Consider the following 22,874-nt stretch of genomic DNA (forward strand, 5'->3'; position numbering starts at 1 on the left):
CAAGTAGCTGGTAAAATTCAGCCACAGTGATGAAAGATTAATGAAGTCAATTAGAAAACAACTATTATAAATTACTGCTGTTGAATTTGTCCCTGCTGAATCATGGGGAACAATGGGTTTTTCCAGTGTCTGTATTGAATTGTCACGGCAAGGTGAAATGTCAAAGAGGCCAAAGATGTTGTGGATTTGTACAATTAAGAAGAATGCTGTGTTTCCTTCAAGCTAATTTTTTCTTTTAAAGTTTCTTTTATAATTTTAAATTCAACATATTCTTTGTTGAATTTATATAAACTGCCTAAAATAAATCACAAAACCTACAAACGCCACAAAAGAAAGTTGACCGTTCCTTCAGTTTATGTAGACACTTTCTGGCTGAAAATATCATACATCATAATGTTGTTGGATGTAAATAGTTTAACAGATTCAACAGATGGATCTTTGTCTGCTGGAGGTTCAGGTGTGTGTCGCTCCCCCCAGACCGAGAGACAAGAGCAAACAGGTCCATCACACTGCCAACCTTTACTCTTGGGACAAGGGCCGATCTTGGAACAGTTAGTGAAATGTAACATTGCATGTGACTAACAAGTCAGCACATGCAGCTGACAATTAACTTGTAGCCTGTGGCAGTTTGCACAGAATAATGAAGCATATTTACAGGAGACAAAGGCCGGGAGATGAAATGTCGTTTCTTAGAAATGATCGAACTCTGAAGTGTGCGTCTGTTAATTCTCCTCAAAGTTCAGCATTTAGTTTATATTTATCAAAAAGGATATCAATGTACTGGAACATCTCTTAAAGCATGTGTGACTGAGCAGCTAGTCTTTGATTTTGAGTGGTTGGATGTCAAAAATATGACAGGCTTTACTTTTTGAGTCCCAACATCTAAAGATAAATGACTCATCAGTTATCTGCTGCCTCTGTGCTTTGGTTGCACTCGGTTAAGTCTGTCAGGCTACCTTTGCAGCTCTTCTCCCCAGAGGACGGATGAGACACCTGTCACAAGACGCTGCTCACTTCTCTGTCTGCTGTAGAGGGGGAGAGAGAACGCTTTCCCGACTGTTGAGCATTGACGACGCACAAAAATGAGAGGCTTCTTGCTCGGATTGTTTTGCTTTTTCTGCGCGTACGGCTCTCTCTGGGCTCAATCCACTTGCAAGCTGAAGGCCAAGTTCAACTTGAGTGGCTACAAGGATGTGGAGAAGAAAAGGGTCGTCATCGGGGGAATGTTTCCTGTTCACATGAGTGTTGCTTCCAGCGACGGCAACACTTCCAAACTGCCCGTCTCCTCTGGTTGTGCTGGGTGAGTGGGGTCACTTTAAACCTTTTCGCTGTTTAAAAGTTTGAACAATATTCTGGATCTGTCAGAGTTAATTAACTTGATATGCTAATTACGAATAATCTGACTTTATTCTTGGTCACTGCTCCCACAGTCATCAGGACCCCTGGGGCCAATTAGCTACTGCAGCCTTTCTATTATGAAAACAAGTTTTTATAGTGTAATACGAAATAATAATCAAGTCTGTGGACTCTTGATTGGAACGATGCTGCCGAGCAACGAAATTACTTGGTCTGAAATATGGATTTGTACAAAACAGGACAATAAAAGTAGCCGTTATATTCCATTGTAGCATTGGGGCTCAAAAAATAATTTGATTTGGGAGAATTTTCTCTTTACATAATCTACACTTAAATATTCTATTCATTATACATCTTACAATTAGAAAGTATTATTTGTCACATAATACCCAAATATTAAATCATATTCACAACAAAACTGAGGAGTGTGAGATACACACAACATCTGAACACTGCAAAAAGACTAAATATAACCAAGGATTTTTGGTCTAGTTTCTAGAGCAAACATTTTAGTACACTTGAAATAAGACAAAACTAACTTAGAAGTAACTTTTCAGTAAGATATAGAGGCTTGTTTTAAGTAAGTAATTCCTTATTTTTAGGGAAAATGTACTTGTTCCATTGGCAAATTATTTCACTTATAAGACAACATTTCTTTGCATATTATAAAAGCAATGTGTTTAATCATCTGAAACATTTAAGTGTGACCAAAAAAAAAAGGAAAGCCAGAAGTCTAAAGGAGCAAATATATTTTAACAGAGATGTACATGTAGGATTTTAAATATCAACGTAGCTATCTTTAGTTAAATAAAAGAAAATCTAAAGGTCATATGTCTTCATCACAGATCAGCACCCTAAATATATACGTTTAAAGGCTCCTTGTTTGAAAAACAATGAAAAAGCTTATTGTGATTTATTTATGATTCATACTCTCAGCTCAAAATTGGGATAGCATTTGGCGCCAGATTTAGGAGCCAGACGTGTAGCGATTTTTGGACCCCAAGCATAAGCCGACCCTCTCAATAAATCTGTTACTTCCTTATTGTTCTTTCTTGATTCTGTAGGTTTAATTTCCGTACCTTCCGCTGGACACAGACGATGCTGTTCGCTATCAATGAAATCAACCAGAGGGAAGACCTGCTCCCCAACACCGACCTGGGCTACGTTATCTATGACTCATGCTTCACCATCTCCAAGGCCGTGGAGGGAACCCTGACGTACTTGACGGGACAAGATGAAGCAGTACCCAACTATCGCTGTGGCAACGGGCCACCTCTTGCCACTCTAGTGGGTGCTGGGGGTTCTGATCTGTCCATTGCTACAGCCAGGATCCTGGGGCTTTATCATTTTCCACAGGTAGGCCACTGATGACGGTCAGAACAGCAAATGAAGAAGAAAGAAATGGGTGAAGGGATACCAAATCCTTACCGCTTGTTTCTTTAGGTCAGCTACTGCTCAACATGTTCTGCACTGAATAATAAGTTCCAGTTCCCCACCTTCCTAAGGACCATCCCTAACGACCTGCACCAGTCTACAGCTATGGCCCAACTGGTGCTGCACTTTGGCTGGACCTGGGTAGGCACCATCGCTGCTGATGATGATTATGGTAAATATGGCATCAAGGACTTCAAGGAGCAGGTGGAGGAAGCTGGAGTCTGCATTTCCTTCTCTGAAACTCTGCCTAAGGTAGACTGTATTCCTTCACATCAGACACTGTACCATCAGATAAATCCCCACAAAACCCTTCAGTGAGATCAGCGTGGTGTCCTGAAATCAACTGTGTATGTAAACTTTAGGTGAGCTCACCAGAGGCCATCCAGAGCATTGTTCAAACTGTAGTTGAGTCCACAGCCAAGATCATCGTGGTCTTCTCATCAGATGTAGACTTTAGCCCTCTCATCAGCGAACTTCTCCGCCACAATGTGACGAACCGCACCTGGATTGCCAGCGAGGCCTGGGTCACCTCTGCCCTCATCAATCAGCCTGGGGTAGGTCCAGTCAGCTGATGGGTGTTTATCTGTTGGCAATATTATGTTCAAGCATAATTTGACCAAAGGGATAGTACAGGATTTTTAAGGCGCGGTTCTATTGAAGCAGTTTATCCCTGCAGACACACATATATATATAAAACACATGGTGTTTTATATATATAAATAATGGATGACTTTCTACACAGGAAATAAAGAGGTGGTGCTCCACCAATGATTCTCCTGTATGAGTAACATTTAAACTCAGGAAATAACCTGTACAGTGAAGTGAAGTAACGAACAAAAGTGGATGGATGTTCACTTTGAAAATGCACTTCAGGTGATTGAAGACCAACTTTGTAATTGGCTTTATATGTCTACACACACATTTCGGGCCTGATCACTAGTTTCTAGCTGTGCGGACTCTTGATTGTTCCTCTTTTGGTCCAAAAATAATGACTTCACTTTTGTTTTTATTCAGTTGAAGGACACAGGAAGATCATTGGTGGTGCATGGGCTCCTAACTTCATTTTCTGTGTAAATAACTATTGACTTCTTTTAGCGATTGCCCATTAAAAACAATAAAATGGCTTAAAACAGAAGCGTAAAACAATCCCGAATGTTTTAGATGTTTCCTCTGGCTCACTACACCTCAATCTAAAGAGTTTCTTAATAGATCTCTGCCAAACTTGATGACATGTTAAGGAGGTAATTCAGCCATTTGAATCAGGTTTAGATGATCATCTATCCAAACTGCTATAATATTTATGAGATTGAAGTTGTTGTTATAAGATAGCAGAAATCTACTTTAGGCTTCGTCCCTCTCTGATTGGCCATTAGCTTTAGCCTTTGGCTAACCAGTTTTAACTTATAGTCCACTGCTGGCAAGATATTAACTGAGACACAACCTCACTTCAAAAATTGACCTGAATGTGCATACTGTTTTCTTTTCCCAGGTGAACTCTCTCCTGTCTGGTACCCTTGGTTTTGGGGTGAAAAAGGCTGACATCCCTGGTCTTAAGCGCCACCTACTGGATCTGGATCCCTATGCAGATGCCCTCACGGAGGAATTCTGGGAGACCGTGGGTTTAAATGAATTTGACCCAATAAACTGGAAAACGTGGCACATATTAAATAGACATTTAGAGGACATAAATGTTGTGAATTTATCTATGTTTTTTTTTTAGCTGTTTAACTGCACACTGGACTATTCCAAAGCGCTGAGAATCGCCAAGGAGGCGAACAGCACACTGTCCAGATCAGTGAGGGGGTTACCATATGGTCTGTGTACTGGCAGAGAGTCTGTGGCTCAGCTCAACAACACCTACTCTGACGTCTCTCAGCTACGAATCACTTACAGGTCAGTACCCACGGCTCAAATTAAAGAAGTCAGTGATGCTTGTGATGTCCTCACGTCATCTTTTTACTGCTATTTCCACATTATCTAACCTTCTGCACAAACATTGTTTGGAACCTATGAGCAATGCTATTTCAGGGACAGCTAACCATAAACATTGTTTTTGAGGTGAGAGCGATAATGACATTGTTAAGAAGAAAGTGGTTTGCACAGTGTTTACAAAGCAGTGTATGCCGTGGCCCATGCCTTGCACAACCTGGAGCACTGTGAAGACGGAAAAGGCCCCTTTGTTGGCGGCAGCTGTGCCAACATCACTAATTTTGAGCCTTGGCAGGTAGATGTGTACAGATTTTACAGATGGTATTAGTTTGTGGCGCTGATTGTCCTCATAGCTCCTCGACTTTGTCTTCCGTAGCTGATGTATTATGTGAAGAACGTGCGCTACAAAATGCCAAACACTGGGGAGGAGATCTACTTTGAAGACGGCGATATAGAGGGCTTCTATGACATCATTAATTGGCAAATCAGTGATAATGGAGAGATATCTTATGTCACCGTGGGACACTACAATGGATCTGCAGCTGCAGAGGAGAAGATGCACATAAGGAATGAGTCTATTGTTTGGAACAATGAAGAACTGGAGGTCAGATATTTTATTAGAACAGCGACGTTTGTGGCATGTTATGGTATGTGTAGTTATCTCCTGTTTATTTCTAAGCCTCCTCGGTCGGTGTGCAGCGAGAACTGTGAGCCCGGCACCAGGAAGGGGATCCGGCAGGGGGAGCCAGTCTGTTGTTTTGACTGCATCCCCTGTGCTGACGGAGAAATCAGTAACACCACAAGTCAGTGTGCAGCTTTCCGATTTGCTTTACCATTTCAAATATCTAAAAGAGATACACTCTCGTTGAAATACATACACATACCCCAACTGATGTTTGGTTAAAAATCAATTGGCTATTGACATGTTTCTGGCATGATATGCCCTTCGAGATAGACTTGGTAATTTATTCAAACTGGTGTCCTCGCAAAAACTCAGTTTTTAGTGAAGTCCATTTTTTAATGGGTCGGAGTCAGGGGTAAGGGGAGGCCATTTAAGTAGTTTAATGTTAGCTGCATCCATTCGAAAGTGGTTTCAGTGCATGTTAAAACCCAGTAATTGTAGATTACCCATAATATGTATGTCTTATTACAGTTACTTTATGTTTTGTGACTCTTTACAAAGCCTTTATACCTTCCTTATGAAGTTTTATAAAATCGTTTTAGGTGCCCCACAAGATATCTATTAAGCTGAATATTTCCGAATTATTTTTCCATTTTTATATCTCCATTTTTTTAATTACCGTATTTTCCGCACTATAAGGCGCACCGGATTATAAGGCGCACCTTCAATGAATGGCTGATTTTAAAACTTTTTTCATATATAAGGCGCACCGCATTATAAGGCGCGTAGAATAGACGCTACAGTAGAGGCTGGAGTTACGTTATGCATCCACTAGATGGAGCTGCACTAAACGGAATGTCAACAAAACAGTCCATCTCCAGTCGGCAAGGAGAGCCTTCCGCGACTGGGCCGGGGCGTGGCCGGACGATGGTCACCCTTCTCCGTTCGCGCACAGCATGTTCGTGGAGAACGCGGTTCTAAATGACCTGCAGACGACCTGATTCTAGACAGTCGGTAGGTAGACAGGTCAGTCAAACTTCATTAATAGATCACAAACCAGCGTTCTGACAACTATCCCAGCATGCACCGCGCGCTTCTTCTTCTACAGGGGAAAATGAAGTCGGCGGCTGCTTGCCGTAGTTGCATGACCTGTTGTGGCTCAATATTGGTCCATATATAAGGCGCACCAGATTATAAGGCGCACTGTCAACTTTTGAGGACATTGAAGGTTTTTAGGTGCGCCTTATAGTGCGGAAAATACGGTAATTTTTTTGGTAAAATATTGTTTGTGGTTCTTGTTACCATAGACAAAAACAGTAGAAACACACCTGTATAGAACGCAGTTTTTCACTTTCATTTGACTGTGCAAATTAGGTTTTTCTAATGAGCCCAATGTAATTACGCATATTTCCCCCGCCACTCTCATACCTGTTACTTAATAAGTGTCCTGTTCTCCCTCGATGACAGATGCCCGTGAATGCATCCTGTGTACTGGAGATGACTGGTCTAATGATGCTCATGATGCTTGTGTGCCCAAAATCATTGAGTTCCTGGCCTTTGGAGAACCACTGGGAATCACCCTGATAGTGATCTCTGCCTTTGGTGCTTTAGTAACCATAGCTGTTGGGGTGAGATTCATGCAACAACAAAAAATATCTGTAGTTAAAAAATACATATTTCCATACACTGTTAGAGAAAGGGCTTGTTATGAAGAGGTTAAAGGTAAATGTTTATCCTTATCGTCTGACACTAAATCAGACTAAAACTTTTCCTATTTTAGATAGGTTAGGATTATTGTTGGCTGACAATAATAATGAGAGAGATAATATTTTAGGGAATATTTCCATGCTTTCTTCAAATTCTGAAGTTTTCCTACATTTCCTAGTACTTGGTAGATTGTTTTGGGTTTTCTATACACTAATTATTGACAATAGTTTGCTAAAATCTTGGCCAATTCCTCCTGGCAGAACTGGTGTGTAAGCTGCCTTTTACACACCTTTTCCCCTCTGTCCACAAAGTCTCTATGAGACTGAAATCAATTTGTAACTTATTTAGCTGAATGCCAGGAATCACTGTCCATCAGAATACCCTTTGGTGCCCAAACGTATCATGGTATTCTCAGGCTTTTAAGCTTACTGTTTCCCTCAAAATTTAACAATTGCTATTATAGCCAAACACTTAGATTTTAGTTTCATCAGACCACAGCACATGTCACCAAAAATTAGGGTTTTTGTCCCTCTGTGAATTTACAAAATGTAATCTAGCTTTTTAATGCTTCTTTTGCTTATTGATTCCTTCATTTTACTGTGGATAAAGACATTCTCCGACCAGCTTCAGCCAGCATCTTCACCATATCTTTTGCTTTTGTTTTGGGATAAATACACTCATCTGCACCAAAACACATTTATCTTTCTAAGACAGAACTCATCTCCTTCATGAACTGTAAAATGGTTGAACTTTCCCATGCTCTTTATTCTTAAAATACACCTGCAGGTTAGCCTCCCGTTAAATTAAATGCTATGAATCAACCTATCAGAAGCTCATAAAGGCATGATATTATGGCCAGGGCTTTCTAAAATTGCTCTAGTAATCTTAGTGTATATGCAGTTCTGAATTTGCAGAAAATAATCAAATCTTTCCAAGATTTTCCCTCCCATCATTCTGTCATTTAGCAAAACAGTTATAAAGTTATAATAACTGAAGGAAAATGAAAAGTTGTCTTTTTATCCACTGTGTGTAACTGCTGAAAACTACTAAAACAGCTAAAATATGAGGTGTTTTCTTTCTGCTTTTTCCAGGTGGTGCTTGTTATGCACATTGGAACCCCTCTGGTCAAAGCCAATGATGCCCTGCTGAGTTTCTTGCTGCTCTTGTCGCTTGTTGTAACCTTCCTCTGCTCTATCGTCTTCCTTGGCGAGCCACAAAACTGGAGCTGCATGACTAGCCAAGTAGCATTAGCTCTTGGCTTTGCGCTGTGCCTTTCCTGCATAATGGGTTAGTTAACATTAGAAATCAAAAATGATCTTCTCATCTTGGGATACCCTGGTAGCCTGTCTGATTTTCTTTACCCCAGGTAAGGCAGCTGTGCTGATGCTCAGAGCTCGGGCTCTAAAAAAGGCCAGAGCCAAAGCCAAGGCAGCTGCCAAGGCTGCAGCCGAAGCAGCGGCTAACAGCGGCAGTCCTGATGTGATAGTAACCAGCTCAAACATCAACGATACTGCTGCTTTGGATAAGCCTGAAGTTGACATTCTTACCTTCGGGCATCAGAGGGCAATAGCTGCCGTAGCAACATTGATACAGGTGAGAATGTGAAATGAAAGCAGAAAACTAGCCACTTGAGATCACAACAGGTGTAAAAACCATAAAAAATAAATAAAGTAAAACTGATCTCTGATCGCTATCTAGGCTGTAGCGTGCACTGTTTGGCTCATCATCCTCCCTCCACACCCGGTTAAGAACACCGCTGCCCAGAATGTAAAGATTATTCTGGAGTGCGATGAAGGCTCTGTGGTCTTCATCTGTTGCATCTTTGCGTATGACATCCTGCTGGCTCTGCTGGCTTTCATCTTTGCCTTCACAGCCCGCAAACTGGAAGACCACTTCAGGTATGTCAGATTAGGTTCTTTGTATTAACAAAATGTCAGCCATTTAATGTGGAAGGTTGGTGGAAACATACGCCAAAAGACCAACAGCTGTAATTGCAGCAAAGGCTGGTTCAGCATGTCACATTTATATGGTTTTTATTTGTAAAAATGTTTAAAACCTCCATAGGAGTCGTGTGGATTAATTATATAAAATTCCAATAAAGTACATTATAGTTTGTGATTGTTACAAAACAAAATAAGAAAACATTTGAAGGAGGTTGAGCCTCTGGGTGTTTTTTTTTTTTAAACTTCATGTTGGTTTGTATGTTTTTTTTTAAATTTATCTTCTAGTGAAGCCAAGTCTATGACCTTTGGCATGCTGGTCTTCTTCATTGTCTGGATCTCCTTTGTCCCGGCTTACCTCAGCACGCGAGGAAAGTTCATGGTTGCTGTCCAGATTTTTGCCATTCTTGCCTCCAGCTTTGGCCTGCTCACCTGCATCTTCCTCCCCAAATGCTACATCCTTCTCGTCAAACCTGAGCGCAACAAAGAGGAGCTGATGAAGCCCAGGCCCAAACCCAAAGACGGCTCCTCTACTGGGACGTCAGCATCTCTTGCTACAGCTGCTACTGATGTCAACGCATCATTTGCATCCACTGCTATTGATGATCAGCCTGAAAACTAAGATAATACAGAAAAAAAAAGAAAAAAAAGAAAAGAAAACATCACATTAATTTGGTCTTCCTATTCTATTTGTGTAGGTTTTTAGCCAACAATGAATGTATATTCATCTATTTTAAAAAGAAAATTGCTGTGGTATTTGCTTATGCAAAGACATGCGACATGTTCATTTTCTTTTTAACGTGTAGCTTATTTAAAACTGAAGCTATGTTTTCATTGCCTTTCTATTGTTAAATTATGCTCTTTTTTTAAAGTTTACATCCCATTTATCTTTAAATTATGTTTCTGTACAAAATTTAAAAGTTTTAGTTTAATTTTAATATCTGATAAGATATTTTCTCTAAAAAGTTTGACTTTATATTAATTCAACAAACTTTTGCAGTTTAGCATAGCTATCAGCACAAGATAGTTACTTATAATGCAATAAATTGTATTCATAATGATTGTAATAATGGTGTTTTACATGTAAAACAATAAATATGTTTTCCCTCATTCTTTAAATCTGAAACCAAAACCTAGTAGAACTATGTTAAATTCATTTTAGAAACTGGAGTATTTTGTTTTGAGCAGATTAATTATATTTAGCTTAGGACTGTCACATTCTCAAAAAAGAAGCTATAATGGGGTATAAAGAAAGCAGTTAGGGAACCACTTCTTGTTAAAACAAAAGTATGTCTAAAAGTGGAGATGTTATATGACTTTAGAGGTTTGCAGGTTTAGTCAACAAATTTCTCTGCAACATCTTCCACGAGGAGCTGGTTGGTGGAGCTATTGTTAGCCTTGTAGTAAAGACAGACGTTAGAAATGTCTGTGTTCAGTTTACATGTTTTCTTCCTTCGCAAATGTATGATCTCTCTGGGTATTCCGGCTTTTTGTTAAAATCCAAAAACATGCATGTTAATTCACAAGGTGATTGGTGGCAACCTATGTCCTGACAAATGCACTTTCCACAATCTTCCATTGAAAAGATCTTTGAATCATTCTTACTCCTACCTCTTTCCTGAGGTCAATTTGTGATGCAGGACTGTACCATGGGCTGAAGGCCCAAACACACAACCCTCAGGGTCAGAAAGGCTGCTCAAAGGCCTCCACTATGTTAGAGAGGGGGTGATTTACAGCTGTATTCCTCCCTTCAGGTTTGGGGTCACTCTTTTCCTTAAGCAGAGAAGTTTGAGTATGGTATGCTGCTGTCCTGTTCACAAGTAATAGTAGAACAGAGTAGAAGATGGATGTGAGTTTGTTATTTGGCTTTTGATGGCTACATTTACAGATTTACCTGTGGAAAATGGATGGAACGGGAGCTTTTAATTCAGAAATCTTACCATTCTGTCTGAAACTTGTGTTTGTATTGAACCAGCAATCAGAAAACATGCTTCTGTTACATGACAGTTTACTGCTCTAATGTAATGGGTTTTAAATGTTTTCTTCTCTGAAAAACACACCAACCATAAATAGGCTCTGAAAGGAGTGAAGGGATTATTTAAATCCACAAGGGGGTGTCCTGAACTGTCTTAAACTAAACTTAAACTTAAATTGAGCATGAAAGAGAATTAAACCCAACCATAGTTATTTTAAGATATAATGTAGAAAATATGTGACATTAGTTACACACAGAAAATATATATTTTAACACTATTTGTGACTTATGATAGTATAAAATAAATAAAAAAGCTCTTTGCTTGCTTATATTCTGTATTGTTCAATGGACTGACAGACTAACCCTAACCCTCACTACAAGAAGTTTATGATTTGCATTTAAATTTAATCCAAGCTGAACATTTAAGATCTATTGACTTATATTTGCAAAAATAAAAAAAATAAAAAAAAAATAAAGAAAAATGTTTTTTACAAAACTTTATTGTACATTTTTAAATAAGCAATTTGTGAATAGACTTATATTATTTAAAGATGGATCAGAAGACAGATCTATGGACAGTGAAGAGTTTTAATAAATTAATGGTAACTTAAAGTAATTATTACATAAGTTATTTATTGTGATTGGCACTCTTCACTCTCCATAAGAGTCTCTCACTCGCCATAAGCAGTTTGGTATTAAGCTCTGAAAATATAAAAACAAATTTATCCCTCATATACTTTTAGGGCTGACAACTATATCTATTTCTCTAAATTTTTCTAAAACTATTAGTTCTTAGAAAAATTTACAGTCTGAAATTTTGAAAACTCAAAATCGTCAGTCCTACATTATAAAGAAATAAATATATAATTTTGCTGTTTCTCTAAATATTAACATGAGCTTTATTAGAGGTTTAGATACTGTTTCTTTGCAGTTGGGCAGATTGTACAGGTTTGGACTGGAACGTGTTTGGACTGGAAAGTTTCAAATTTGGCAACAGTGGCTAATGGCGCCATTGTTGCTATTAATAAGCATGATGCGCTTGCGGCATTCTGGATAAAAATATAACGCAGCTCCAACATGAGCGTTTAAGATTAAAAATTATATTTTCTGAAATCCCAAAACGCGGAATCTGAGTGGACGCCCAGCCTTTGGCCTGAAACTTTTGTGGATCCGATTAAAATCGTGTCAGTGTTTTGGCGCCTTGTAGTTGACCTATGAGTAGGTCGCAGAGATGGCAAGTAAGCCGCGGGAGCGCCATGTTTGGTTATTCGGTAAGTTATTTTTCGGAAACCTTATTCTAAAAGTGAACCTCCAAGCGCGCTTGAGGAGGGAGCGGTAGAGAACAGCTGGTCGAAATTAGCGTTCATAAGTCGGATCAACCTTGAGCTAAACGCTGCTTGCTCCGCGGAGCGCGATTATCCAATACCGAACTTGAAAACGACTTCACTGAGGTCAGTAACACAATACAAACACCGGAATAAAATTTGTTTTGGTCTGTGGGTTTTAAAGATGGCGCCGAGCGACTGCGCGACAGTAAACGTCATACACAGTGACGTTGGTTCCAAAGCTCTATTGTGCATAAGGTGTAAAGTTTACCTTCCAAAGGAATCGCAGCACCCCCTTTTGTAAGTATTTCCGCCAGCGCCTCCTGCCAAGATCTCCGCCCCCGTTGAGAAACGCTAACTTGGGGACCGTCAATTTCCGAACCATACGCTCCTCTCCTGTCAAACAAATGTAAATAAATGCCTTGCCTTGTGACCAACTGACACTAAAAAGTGGTAATTTATGCTAATTACATGAGACATACTATTAACATTTTAAGTCATATTCAATATTTTAAATAATTTTAAAATAATGTTTTCTGCCAAATTAACTAAAAATCTGTGTAAACCTGTTCTACTAGACTGTATAGATGAGGCACACTCATCCTCATTCCATTTTAACCATTTTTTATATTTGTTTAGCTTTTTTTAAGTCAAAATTTAGTATCTTTCAATAGCTTCTAGGTCATGTGACCTATTGAGTCAAATTCAGTGTGAAATTCTACTGGACTGGATCGATAAGGTACACTAATTTTTATTCCATTTTAGATCATTTTTTTTTATTTTATTTTCAACAATTATTTTCAATTTCACACTGATTTTCAGTCAATGGGGCAAATGGAAGCTATTGAAGAATAGGAAGAGATGGGACCATAGACGTGAATACGTTCCCGCCACGACAATTTAGCTGACCTTAATATTTCCTGTGCTTTATTTTGGCCATTATTGTTGAACTTCGTGTTGATGTGTGTATGATAGGCGTGTCTATCGGACAGTTATGTTTCGGTTCAATACGGGACGCACATTTAACGACCAAATATGGAACGACTCCGTATTTTACGGGATGGGTGGCAACCCTATGGGGTGCTGAGTTACAGTTACAGTGAGAGCTAAAGCACCCCTAAAACAGGACTAGAATCGCCACTGCAAAGTAACTATGCCTTCATGACCAGTCTTTGTGGACCCCAAGCTGTGGCCGCGCTTGTCACGCTTCCAAATCTCCAAAGCATCGGTGCAAGATAAGTTAGCTAAACAATGTCGCAAGAAAGGACTTATTCTTCAGAGGAATACATAGCAAAAAAAAAAAAGAATAAGAATAGAAAAAAACTGAGATAAAGGTATGTTTTCATTTCTCTTGGTAATGTAATGTTTAAAGATTTGTGGAGCTTCTAATGGAAAATTAGCTTGATATAGAGACCTTGAGCGGTCCAGTTCAACAGCCAAACATTGATACTAGCATCTTTGTATTTGTGTGAAACTGACTTTTAACTTTAAATGAGTTGATTCTCATTGGCCATATATATTTCTGAGGTATTTTGGTTTCAAAAGGGTGTGTTTGATAATGTTGGATAACAATAATTAAAACTTCTCAATGTTTGACATTGTTTAGCAAAAATGTTTTGCAAAAATGACTACATGGCAGTAGCCATGTAGCCTGATGTAAAAACATTTTGTATGTATTGCATGTATGCCAATGAGCTGCTCTAAGCTGTAGCTGGTGATGTGTTGTTTGCTGCTGAGAATGACAATTTATGTGGCTGAAACAAACATTTTTACGTCAACTTAAGTTATGTGAAACTAATCCAGGAGCTGTTAAAATTATTTGAAGGCCCACAATCAGCCCACAAGTCGTCCACATTCTCAGGCGACAAAGACTACTATAAATTGAATTTTTAGTTATTTTCTGGCTTGTCGCCAATTACCGATTTCTCAAAATCAGGAAATCGACGCAGATAAATTTATGACACATATAAGATATAATGTTTACAGCACTGTTAGAGATGCAATGAGTTCATTCATAGCAGGTGTTTGAATGATCTAATCCAGTGTTTTCAACCACTGTTCCGCGGCACACTAGTGTGCCGTGAGTGATGGTCAGGTGTGCCGTGGAAATTATTCAATTTCACCTATGGTACCGTATTTTCCGGACTATAAGCTGCTACTTTTTTCCTAAACTTTGAACCATGCTGATTGTAGCCTGGTGCGGCTTTTCTGTGTATTTTTCTTCAACCACCAGGGGGCTCTCTAGCAGGATGTGAATCATTAGAAGTCAAAATTGTAGATCAAAGAAGAACGCGTTAATTTTCATTTAGAACAACCACATGCTAGCAGCAGGCACGACGGAGAAATGTTTTCAAACTCATATGATGCAGCTTTTAAGTTGATGAGTATCGATCTGGCACTACAGGAGGGAAATAAAGCCGCTGCACTTAAGCTCGGTGTGAACGAAACCATGGTTAGTAGTGACTAGCGGCGTAATCATGTAAATTTCTTACCACTAGATGGCAGTAGGTACAGAGCATTTTACATTAAAACAAAAGAATTAGTGATGCATGAATGTTACAGGTAGCGGTGAGAACATCGTATCTAGCAAGACTGTGACGACAGTGATGGAAAAGACAGTGAAGCTCAGCAGTAGTTGGAAAGAACATGGGTCCATTTCCCACAACATGTCAGTGTGAAGTGAGCTTATCAAGCCTGGCTACTATAAAACTAAAACCAGAAAGAGACTGAGAGCTGTTGAGGAAGAGCTTTGTCTTTCTTCAATTTCTGCCAGGAAATCAGCTGTTTTCATCCAAACATGCACAGGTTTCACACTAGATGGGTAAAATATACAGATATTGACATTTTGTACATGCAAATCTTCATATTGCAACAGTGAAATCTTTCCAGATATTATTGCTTCTTTCAGAAGAAGAATCATTTTCTGTATTCTGGCTAAAAGAATGCTCGTGGATTAGTTTGTAAAACACTGAAGTTTTCTACAACTTCTTTAAATTTAAGACCACACTGTTGTGGCACTGTTCAGGTGTATTTTTGAAGTGGACATGTTATGTGCAATTTGAAATAAGAAATGTAAAATGTGATAAAAATACATTTTTGTGTTTATTTGATTCCTATTCAAGACACTTTGATAAGAATGACTATATATGTAATATAGGTGGCTACAGAGATTTTTTCAATTAAAACAGTGTACCTTGGCTCAAAAAAGGTTGAAAAACACTGATCTAATCATCTGACTGTTGATCGTAGAAAACTACATTATTAGTATAAATACAGGGCCCCAAAACCAAATTTCACTTTGTGCCCCATGGAGGCCTGGGCCAGACATGGATTATGGACATATGCATGGAAAAATAGCTTTTGTTTAAATGCATCAAATACCTTCCGTACAGGAACACTTGAGCTAATCTGAGATAAAATGTGTACATGGTGCATGTGTGCACATCAAAAATCTTTTTGATAAAATGTGTAGCAAAATTTCTAGTCCAGCAGAGGGAGTCAGAGGAAACTGAACTACAAAGCAGACGTTTTTGGTGAGAATGTATTTTTACAGTGGTGGAAAACTTTAACGTATGTAAAGAGAATCTTTTATTATGGCTACAAGTATTAAACCAAACCTTTGCCACTACTGATGTTTGGAAATGATGATTGCTTAGGAATTGAAATGATGGATAACAAAGTGCTTAGTTTTCTCAAGTTTTGTTGAGTGTTGACCTGTGTGTGTTTTCTCTCAGGAACATGAGAAACATCAGGAAACACGAGACTTTGCAGCGATCCGTGATGCCGTAAAGCTGTATCCAGTCAAATCTGTCTGTGTGGACAATAATAAATTCTCCCGGTGACAGAGGGGTGAAGGTATGTGTTTATAATTTAATGGCAGCTGACTCTTCCGTACAGGAACACTTGAGCTAAATTGAGACAAAATGTGCACATGGTGCATGTGAATACATTCTTTTTGCTTTTGTATTTGTCTGAGTGAGCTGGTGTTTACATAAGTTACTTTGAGTTAACAGATTTATTTTAATGGTGTCTCAAGTCTGAATACTTTTTCTTAAAACTACAAACAGGTTTGTTTTGATAAACCTGTTGTCCAGAAGGTCAAGAAGCCCAAGATCACTACCAGCTGACCATCCAGATATTATGTTTGTGTAGATTTTTAGTGTTCAGTTTGGTGGTAGTGCTAAATGCATGAATGGAAAGCAACAAAACAATGTCTGTTTTTCTGGTGGATTTACAAAATTACGAACTTGTATTAGCCTTTAAAATGTGTGGGTCTCAACATTTTGGAACGTCTCGAGTGGATGTAATCTTTGAGTTGATCATAACAGTTGAACCAGTTTCAGAGTAAATTATTGTAAAGTTTCCATAAGAAGATAATCAAAACGGCAGTGAAAAAATTTGATTGTTAAAACTCATGTTCAGTGTTAGAAAAATGAATGATGTATCTGTTCTCTGAGCGAGACAGAGAACAGGCACAAGAGGAAGAGTGCAGCATTTTGCTTGCTTAATGTTTATCTATAAAAATTTTACATGTCCACACTGCCTTCACGCAAAACATGCCAGGCCTAAGCCGAACCCGTTAGCAGGGTTGATTTTCTTAAACTTTGTATAGATATAATCTCACCTTATTGAAGTAATATGTAACTGCAGTGCAAAACTAAATTGTTCTAATTAGTTGTAAGTGAAAATGAGACCATTGGGACTTCCAAAGGCTCAGGTTTGCTTAGCTTAATCTAAAAATGGGAGAGCAGCTGTTCCAGTTTGTTTCATATAGTTTGTAGCCTGGGTGGGTTTTCACACACGCATCTATGTATGTATTTAATTTCAAAACCTTCTCAGTATGTCTAACAACTCTCTCTCATGTCTTTTCTAAATCCTATCTTGAATTTGATTCGCAATGCCTTGCAAATATATTGTAAGTTTTTCAATCCGTTCTATTGACGGGTGTTATTGGCCAACAAAAAGTGTTTTCAAAAAAGTGCAACCTTTTGCACTTTTTGTGTAAAAACCCACAAAAAAACCCCACAAAAAGCCTGGGTGTGTGAAAACCCACCCAGGCTACAAACTATATGAAACAAACTGGAACAGCTGCTCTCCCATTTTTAGATTAAGCTAAGCAAACCTGAGCCTTTGGAAGTCCCAATGGTCTCATTTTCACTTACAACTAATTAGAACAATTTAATACTCAACACTTTGTTAAACTTTCATTGTACGTATAGCTGGTATGTAGCTATGAGCTTTGCATGCTAACTTTCAGGTAGGTTACTTCTTAACTGATCACACTGGATTTTATTGAAACAGCAACAATCCAAAGATGCATCACACTTTTTAGATTTGCATTATTATTTGTTTTAAAAACTGCTACCAACCTCTATGCATTTGCCAGTCATGTAAAACTGTAACAAAATAGATTAAAGTTTGTGATTGTATCAACAGTTGTGCTGGCAGGGTAGGATGGATTTATGGCAAACTTGTTTGTTGAAGCTTAAGAGACACATTGGATGTTGCACTGATTCATACTAGCACTAATCAGCTATTAGACAGTTTATTTATGGGGTTTTGTAATTTTAGTAACATCTTCCTGTGAGTAAAAAAGGAAATCATTTAAATTGACTTTGACTTTGTTCTCAGAACTGTCCCATCACATGAAAGATGCTGGAATTTTCAATGAAAACCAAAGTGCATCACCCCTCAGCTTTGGGGATTTCTAATTGTCTAACAATAACTTGGCTCCTTAAAAGCAGATGAAGCACTTTAGACTGACTGAACAGAATTATTTTTGCTCTATAAACATAATGAATTTACCCCGAGTCTCTGTGTCAGAGCACACGGCGTGTTTGTTTGCAAAGTAGACTGTATCAGTTTGCGTCTCAGTGGAGCTTCAGGATAAAGGCCGTAGATGACTGATTTTGTTTACGGTAGGATTTCCCACTAAGTGATGAAGAAGTAACAGAGAGGTCAGATCAGATAAACTTTGTGTTAGGAATCCTCTGAACCAGGGACCTTGGAAAGCAGCAGATCTTCCAGCTGATGTGCTTTGCATAAGGCTGTGTGACTCCAGAGAAAATGTGTCAACTGTCATTTTACTCAAAACGCCCACACTAACAAATAGAAATGTAGATCAGAAAGACCTCAGTGATCTATTTTTACCTCATTCGGTGGCGAAGACGCAAACACAATTTATTACACAATTTAGTACTCATTCTGCGTCGTAAAATATTATCAGCACCCCTGATGAAGATGAATAAAAAGATAAACATGTAAAATTTTTATGACATTAAGTTAATAGAGCATAACAAAATTGCAGTGGTAACCTCAGCGATAAATTGCTTTACTTTATTATTAATTTTAATTGATTGTAGTGTCCACCTAGTATTAAATTGTAACCAATGTCCGCCTGCTTCTCAATGATAAAAAGTATCATGTGATACTTTCTCTTGGACACTCATCAGAATGGGAAAGACAAGAGAAAGCTCTTAAAGATTACATTTATGAACTTCGCCACCGTAAAGCTAAACACAAAATTCTGACAGGTTTTCAACCAAAGTATCTGGAAGCCACTTTGATATCCAACACTGACCCCAACCTTTTCCCCAGTCCAACTCTGGTTGTTTATGTCCAGTTTGTCCAGTCTGTTTGGATCTCATTACTGGGCTAAATAATTTAATGCTGGTCCTCCGTCACTGATCTATTCACTTGACCTCAGAAGAGTCAAATCTCTAAGTATCTGGTTAGATTTCTAGGGGATTCTCAGTCCACAGAGCTTGACCACAAGGAGCTGTTTAATGCATGAGTGCGTTCACATGTCCATGTCTGTTAGCAGATTTACTACCAGTCCAAAATAGCAGTGGATGCAGAATTTCATGCAATAGCTAGTCACATGTTTGTAGCTCATCCACACTTTGCAGTTTAAATGCTGTTTCTGTTGTCTGCACAGTCTTCTCCTTCAACCCACCCTGTCACTGGTAAAATGGAATATTTTACTACTTAAAACCTTGAAAGTGGTACAATAATTTGATTGTTCTTACCTTTTAGTTTACTTCAAAGTTATGCTGAATTTGTCAGCATCAGAGGGAAGGAAAAAGTCTGCAATACCTACCTATCACGATTAATCTCATCAGCAGGCAACCATTCAAGTAGATAAGAGTAGAGGAGAGAAATAAGGACTAACTAGAATAACAAGGGTGCTTCTAGTGCTAGAAGCACTCTAGAAATCTGCTCCTGCACCTACAGAAAGAGGTAAATAAACAGAACTGAGAAACCATAACAACAAACAACATATGTATATATAATAACATCACTTCCATGTACTGAAAAGTACATGGAACAAGTTAGTAGGCCTACTTAGTAGCAACCACAACCCAATGTTAAGTGCATAATTTGAAAAACACCTCGGTGAGCCTTAGCATGCTTGTGTATAAAGGCTGTTCTGTAACAAGGTTCAGTAGTGGGTGTGGGGAGCCATAGACCTGCCTACCAGGAACCACAGGACAAACATCCGAGGGGCCCTTCAGCACAGAAACAGAAATCTAATCCAGGACCTTCTTGCTGCAACTGTCCCTCTCATACTAATGAAAGGGAGTAAAAATAATTACTAGATTTTTGAGAAAGAAATGAACTAGAAGTAGAAATATCAGATTACTGTGTCTGTTCATAGTTTAAGAAAAGTGTCTAGACTTTTACATTGCTCTGCTTGACAAAGATGTAAATTAGAGTTTCTCCCCCACTAGCCGTGTGTCTTATTACACAAAGAATGGTGTTAAGACTCTGAGGTGGTCCAGGAGAAGCATAAATATAGAGCCATTGCAGATGCTGATGACACATATGTGTGTACCTCTGTAACAGTTGTGTCTTAATTATAGTAAGTATTTATGCATATGCTCTGGCAGCATTAAATACATATTTAAATAGAGATTACTTTATTTATTCCTTGTGGTCACTTATTTATTTATTCCATCTGTGTTCATTCACTTTAATTGCATTAATAATATTTTTTCTTCAATTTCTGTTATTTTGGGACGTGCCTTTGTGCACAGGTATCATGTATGCAGTCTGTGTGAGTGAGTAAGTGCATGCATTGTTGACGCCCTGGCATGTTTGGCTGCTTCCTTTTAGGTCAGAGCAGGCTGTGACGAGACAAGGAAACCAGGATCTAGTTTCAGGCTGGATGAGGCTATAAGAGCACAGAGAGAACACTGCACAGACAAAAAGACAGACAGTCAAAAGGCACTGAGTAGAACTGAGATCTAACAAACCTTAAAGACAGGAGAGGGTGAAGAAGATGGCTGACTAATCAACCATAGGGCAGTCTGAAAACTGGCAGACAAACAGAGAACACCATCCTTAACCAACAGAAGACAAAGAAGGTTAAAACCAGTACAAATCAAGAGTTTTTTCTGGTTCACCTGAACCTTCCCCAAGAAGGGAAGGGCTAAACCTCCCGGGCCATGCTAGCAGCACGGAGCAGCGGAGGGAGTGTTGGGGGGCCTGGTGGTGGACACCAGCCCCCAAATATGCACCGAAGACAATCGGTGGCCTCTCTCAGTGGTTCCAAAGTCCACCGAAGCAACTCCCAAGACGCTAAGCGCAATTCCTTCTCCGGAAAGAAGGTGGCGCAGCAGAGGCATAAAGCAGCGCTGATCAGAGAGTTGGAGACCAGTTGGTACCTTCGAATGTTCGGACTGGGCAAAGAGGAAACCGTTGCAAATAAGACTGGCATGCCTTACAGGTCAGTTAAAGCTTGAGAGTGTGAAGAGACACCGTAGCCTCAGCGAGGTGTGTCAGGTGTGTTTTCCCTCTTCAGACAGAATGCTGTTATCAGTACGGTTTTGTGTGCAACTAGCAATGTTTGGGCTGGACCAACAGTGTTATCCGATGACATGTGCTTCCCTACCCGTCTGTCCAACCATCCATTTGGGTGTTGTACAAGTCAAGCCGGACATAGTGACCTCCAGATTACACTGGTGTCACCTGATCTGGCTATAATGTTATTAGCCTGCATCTGTCTTGCTGGATTTGGCTGTGTTGACATCTTGGACCGCCATGGTGACAAAACATGTTGAGGCTGAAGCGACTGTTTTGATTCTTGTGGGTGTGACTGACCGAGCACAGATGAATTGCTCACTGTTGAATCTCACGTTGGTAATAGTTTTTCCTCATGTTATCTGGTCTAATAATTTTTACTTATGCAAACGGTTTTAGTCCTGCATTCTCCTTGTCTGATCCTCTGGTTTTGTCTCATTTCATTTCGTTTTTTTTTTTTTTTTTTTGCTTATTTAAATGCTTCGTTTGTTTTTGTCCAATTATTCAAGCCTAGAGCCCAAAAGTCATCCATTTGTCACATCGCCTGTTCCCTCTTCTCTTTCCTTTTCCACTTTGTTTACTCCTCTCCCTTGGTTTGGGCTTTGTTTGATAAAATTTTTCACAAAAGGAATGAGAGCTTTCCGTTCCATGAAAAAAAAGACAAATATTGTGTCTCATATGTGTAAAAATATTTACTAAGGGTCACAGAATCATCAGTTCTGTTACTGGAGAAAAACACTCTCATTTTATGTTGCTAGAAACTACAGATGCATATAATGTCAATATTTCTCTTTTAAAGTGGCCCCAAAGCCTCAATACACAGTGAGTCCTTATGGGAAGAATCAAGAGCTTGTAAAGGCTTGAATTTTCTAATGAACTGTAAATATTTTCCAACATTACTTCAGTGCTTAAAAAATGGTATTCTCAACCAATTGCTTGATGCATTCCGAAGTGTCCTATAGGCATTTCTAGGTCTGTCTGATGTATTTACAGTCAGTCGTTCATGGAAAATCTCAAAAGTTAGGCATTCGTACCCCTGAACTGACTCCTCTTGCATCTAAGAATGAAAGTAGATCCAACAGTTCATTTTAAATAAAATAATTATTTACCAAATTTGAAAGAAAATTCCAAGTCATTAATATCAACGCAAACACCAAATAAAACTAAGCACTCCGTCTTTAGTCAAGGCTTTCAGATGTTATCTAAGAGTCCTGCTGACATGTTTGTGGCTACACACTTCTCATAATCTTTATTTACAGGCTCATAAAAGGCTCATATGTTAAGAGCTCCTCCTGACAGGTGGAGGAGGAGTGTGAAGATGGGGCGATTATCTTTAGTAGCTATGCTTTAGAAGTGATGAGCTTAATGGACCACCAATAAAAAGGACTTCACACTGTGAGCCACAGCTAGATCGACAAGACCTCTTGCATTCCTGTCTGTACCCCATTATTACACACACAAACCTCCCATCAGTTCTGATAATTTTATTTAGTCTGAATGCCATTATTTTGGTAAAGATTCTGCCCTCTTAGTAAAACATCTGATAGCAGGTCAGGACCTGGAAAATTCTGAGCTAAATCTTCCCACGTCCTCTGTTCTTGCCAGTCAGACACACATGCACACGTTCGCACCCACTTGCAAAAAAATGCCTGCCAGCTCTGCTCTCTGAGACCCTGACATGGATGCCAAATGGGCTGGATTTTCTCTGTCATTTAAATCAGAGCAACTTCTACAATTTTTGGCACTCCATTGACTCTGCATAGAAACTGTGGCAGAGTATAACC

General features: G+C 39.0%; 1 protein-coding gene and 1 long non-coding RNA gene across 2 annotated transcripts; one reads left to right on the forward strand and one right to left on the reverse strand.

Annotated features, from left to right (window-relative positions):
* Positions 1-633: 633 nt before the first annotated feature.
* vmn2r1 (vomeronasal 2, receptor 1) lies at positions 634-10,486 on the forward strand. Its single transcript, XM_015005124.2, has 14 exons — positions 634-1,300; positions 2,421-2,712; positions 2,800-3,042; positions 3,153-3,344; positions 4,280-4,405; positions 4,511-4,683; positions 4,894-5,014; positions 5,096-5,323; positions 5,399-5,522; positions 6,809-6,969; positions 8,140-8,335; positions 8,415-8,641; positions 8,747-8,946; positions 9,277-10,486. Exons 1-14 carry the CDS (start codon positions 1,083-1,085, stop codon positions 9,608-9,610), a joined length of 2,835 nt encoding a protein of 944 aa, XP_014860610.2. The 5' UTR covers positions 634-1,082; the 3' UTR covers positions 9,611-10,486.
* LOC148155807 (uncharacterized) lies at positions 9,065-12,753 on the reverse strand. Its single transcript, XR_015765074.1, has 2 exons — positions 12,560-12,753; positions 9,065-9,606 (listed from the first exon to the last, which is right to left on the reverse strand). It is a non-coding gene; the product is annotated as an uncharacterized LOC148155807 (long non-coding RNA).
* Positions 12,754-22,874: the final 10,121 nt, after the last annotated feature.

This window comes from Poecilia mexicana, unplaced genomic scaffold (genome assembly GCF_051168715.1).
Source record: "Poecilia mexicana isolate PSO_F unplaced genomic scaffold, ASM5116871v1 scaffold_13, whole genome shotgun sequence".
NCBI classification, from domain to species: Eukaryota; Metazoa; Chordata; class Actinopteri; order Cyprinodontiformes; family Poeciliidae; genus Poecilia; species Poecilia mexicana.

Bases quoted from the DNA above. Each gene is read 5' to 3' on its own strand.
- vmn2r1 (XM_015005124.2), top strand. From the start codon at position 1,083: ATGAGAGGCTTCTTGCTCGGATTGTTTTGCTTTTTCTGCGCGTACGGC. The intron at 5,015-5,095 runs GTAGATGTGTAC...TGTCTTCCGTAG, and splicing joins CTAATTTTGAGCCTTGGCAG to CTGATGTATTATGTGAAGAA. The intron at 5,523-6,808 runs GTCAGTGTGCAG...CCTCGATGACAG, and splicing joins AGAAATCAGTAACACCACAA to ATGCCCGTGAATGCATCCTG.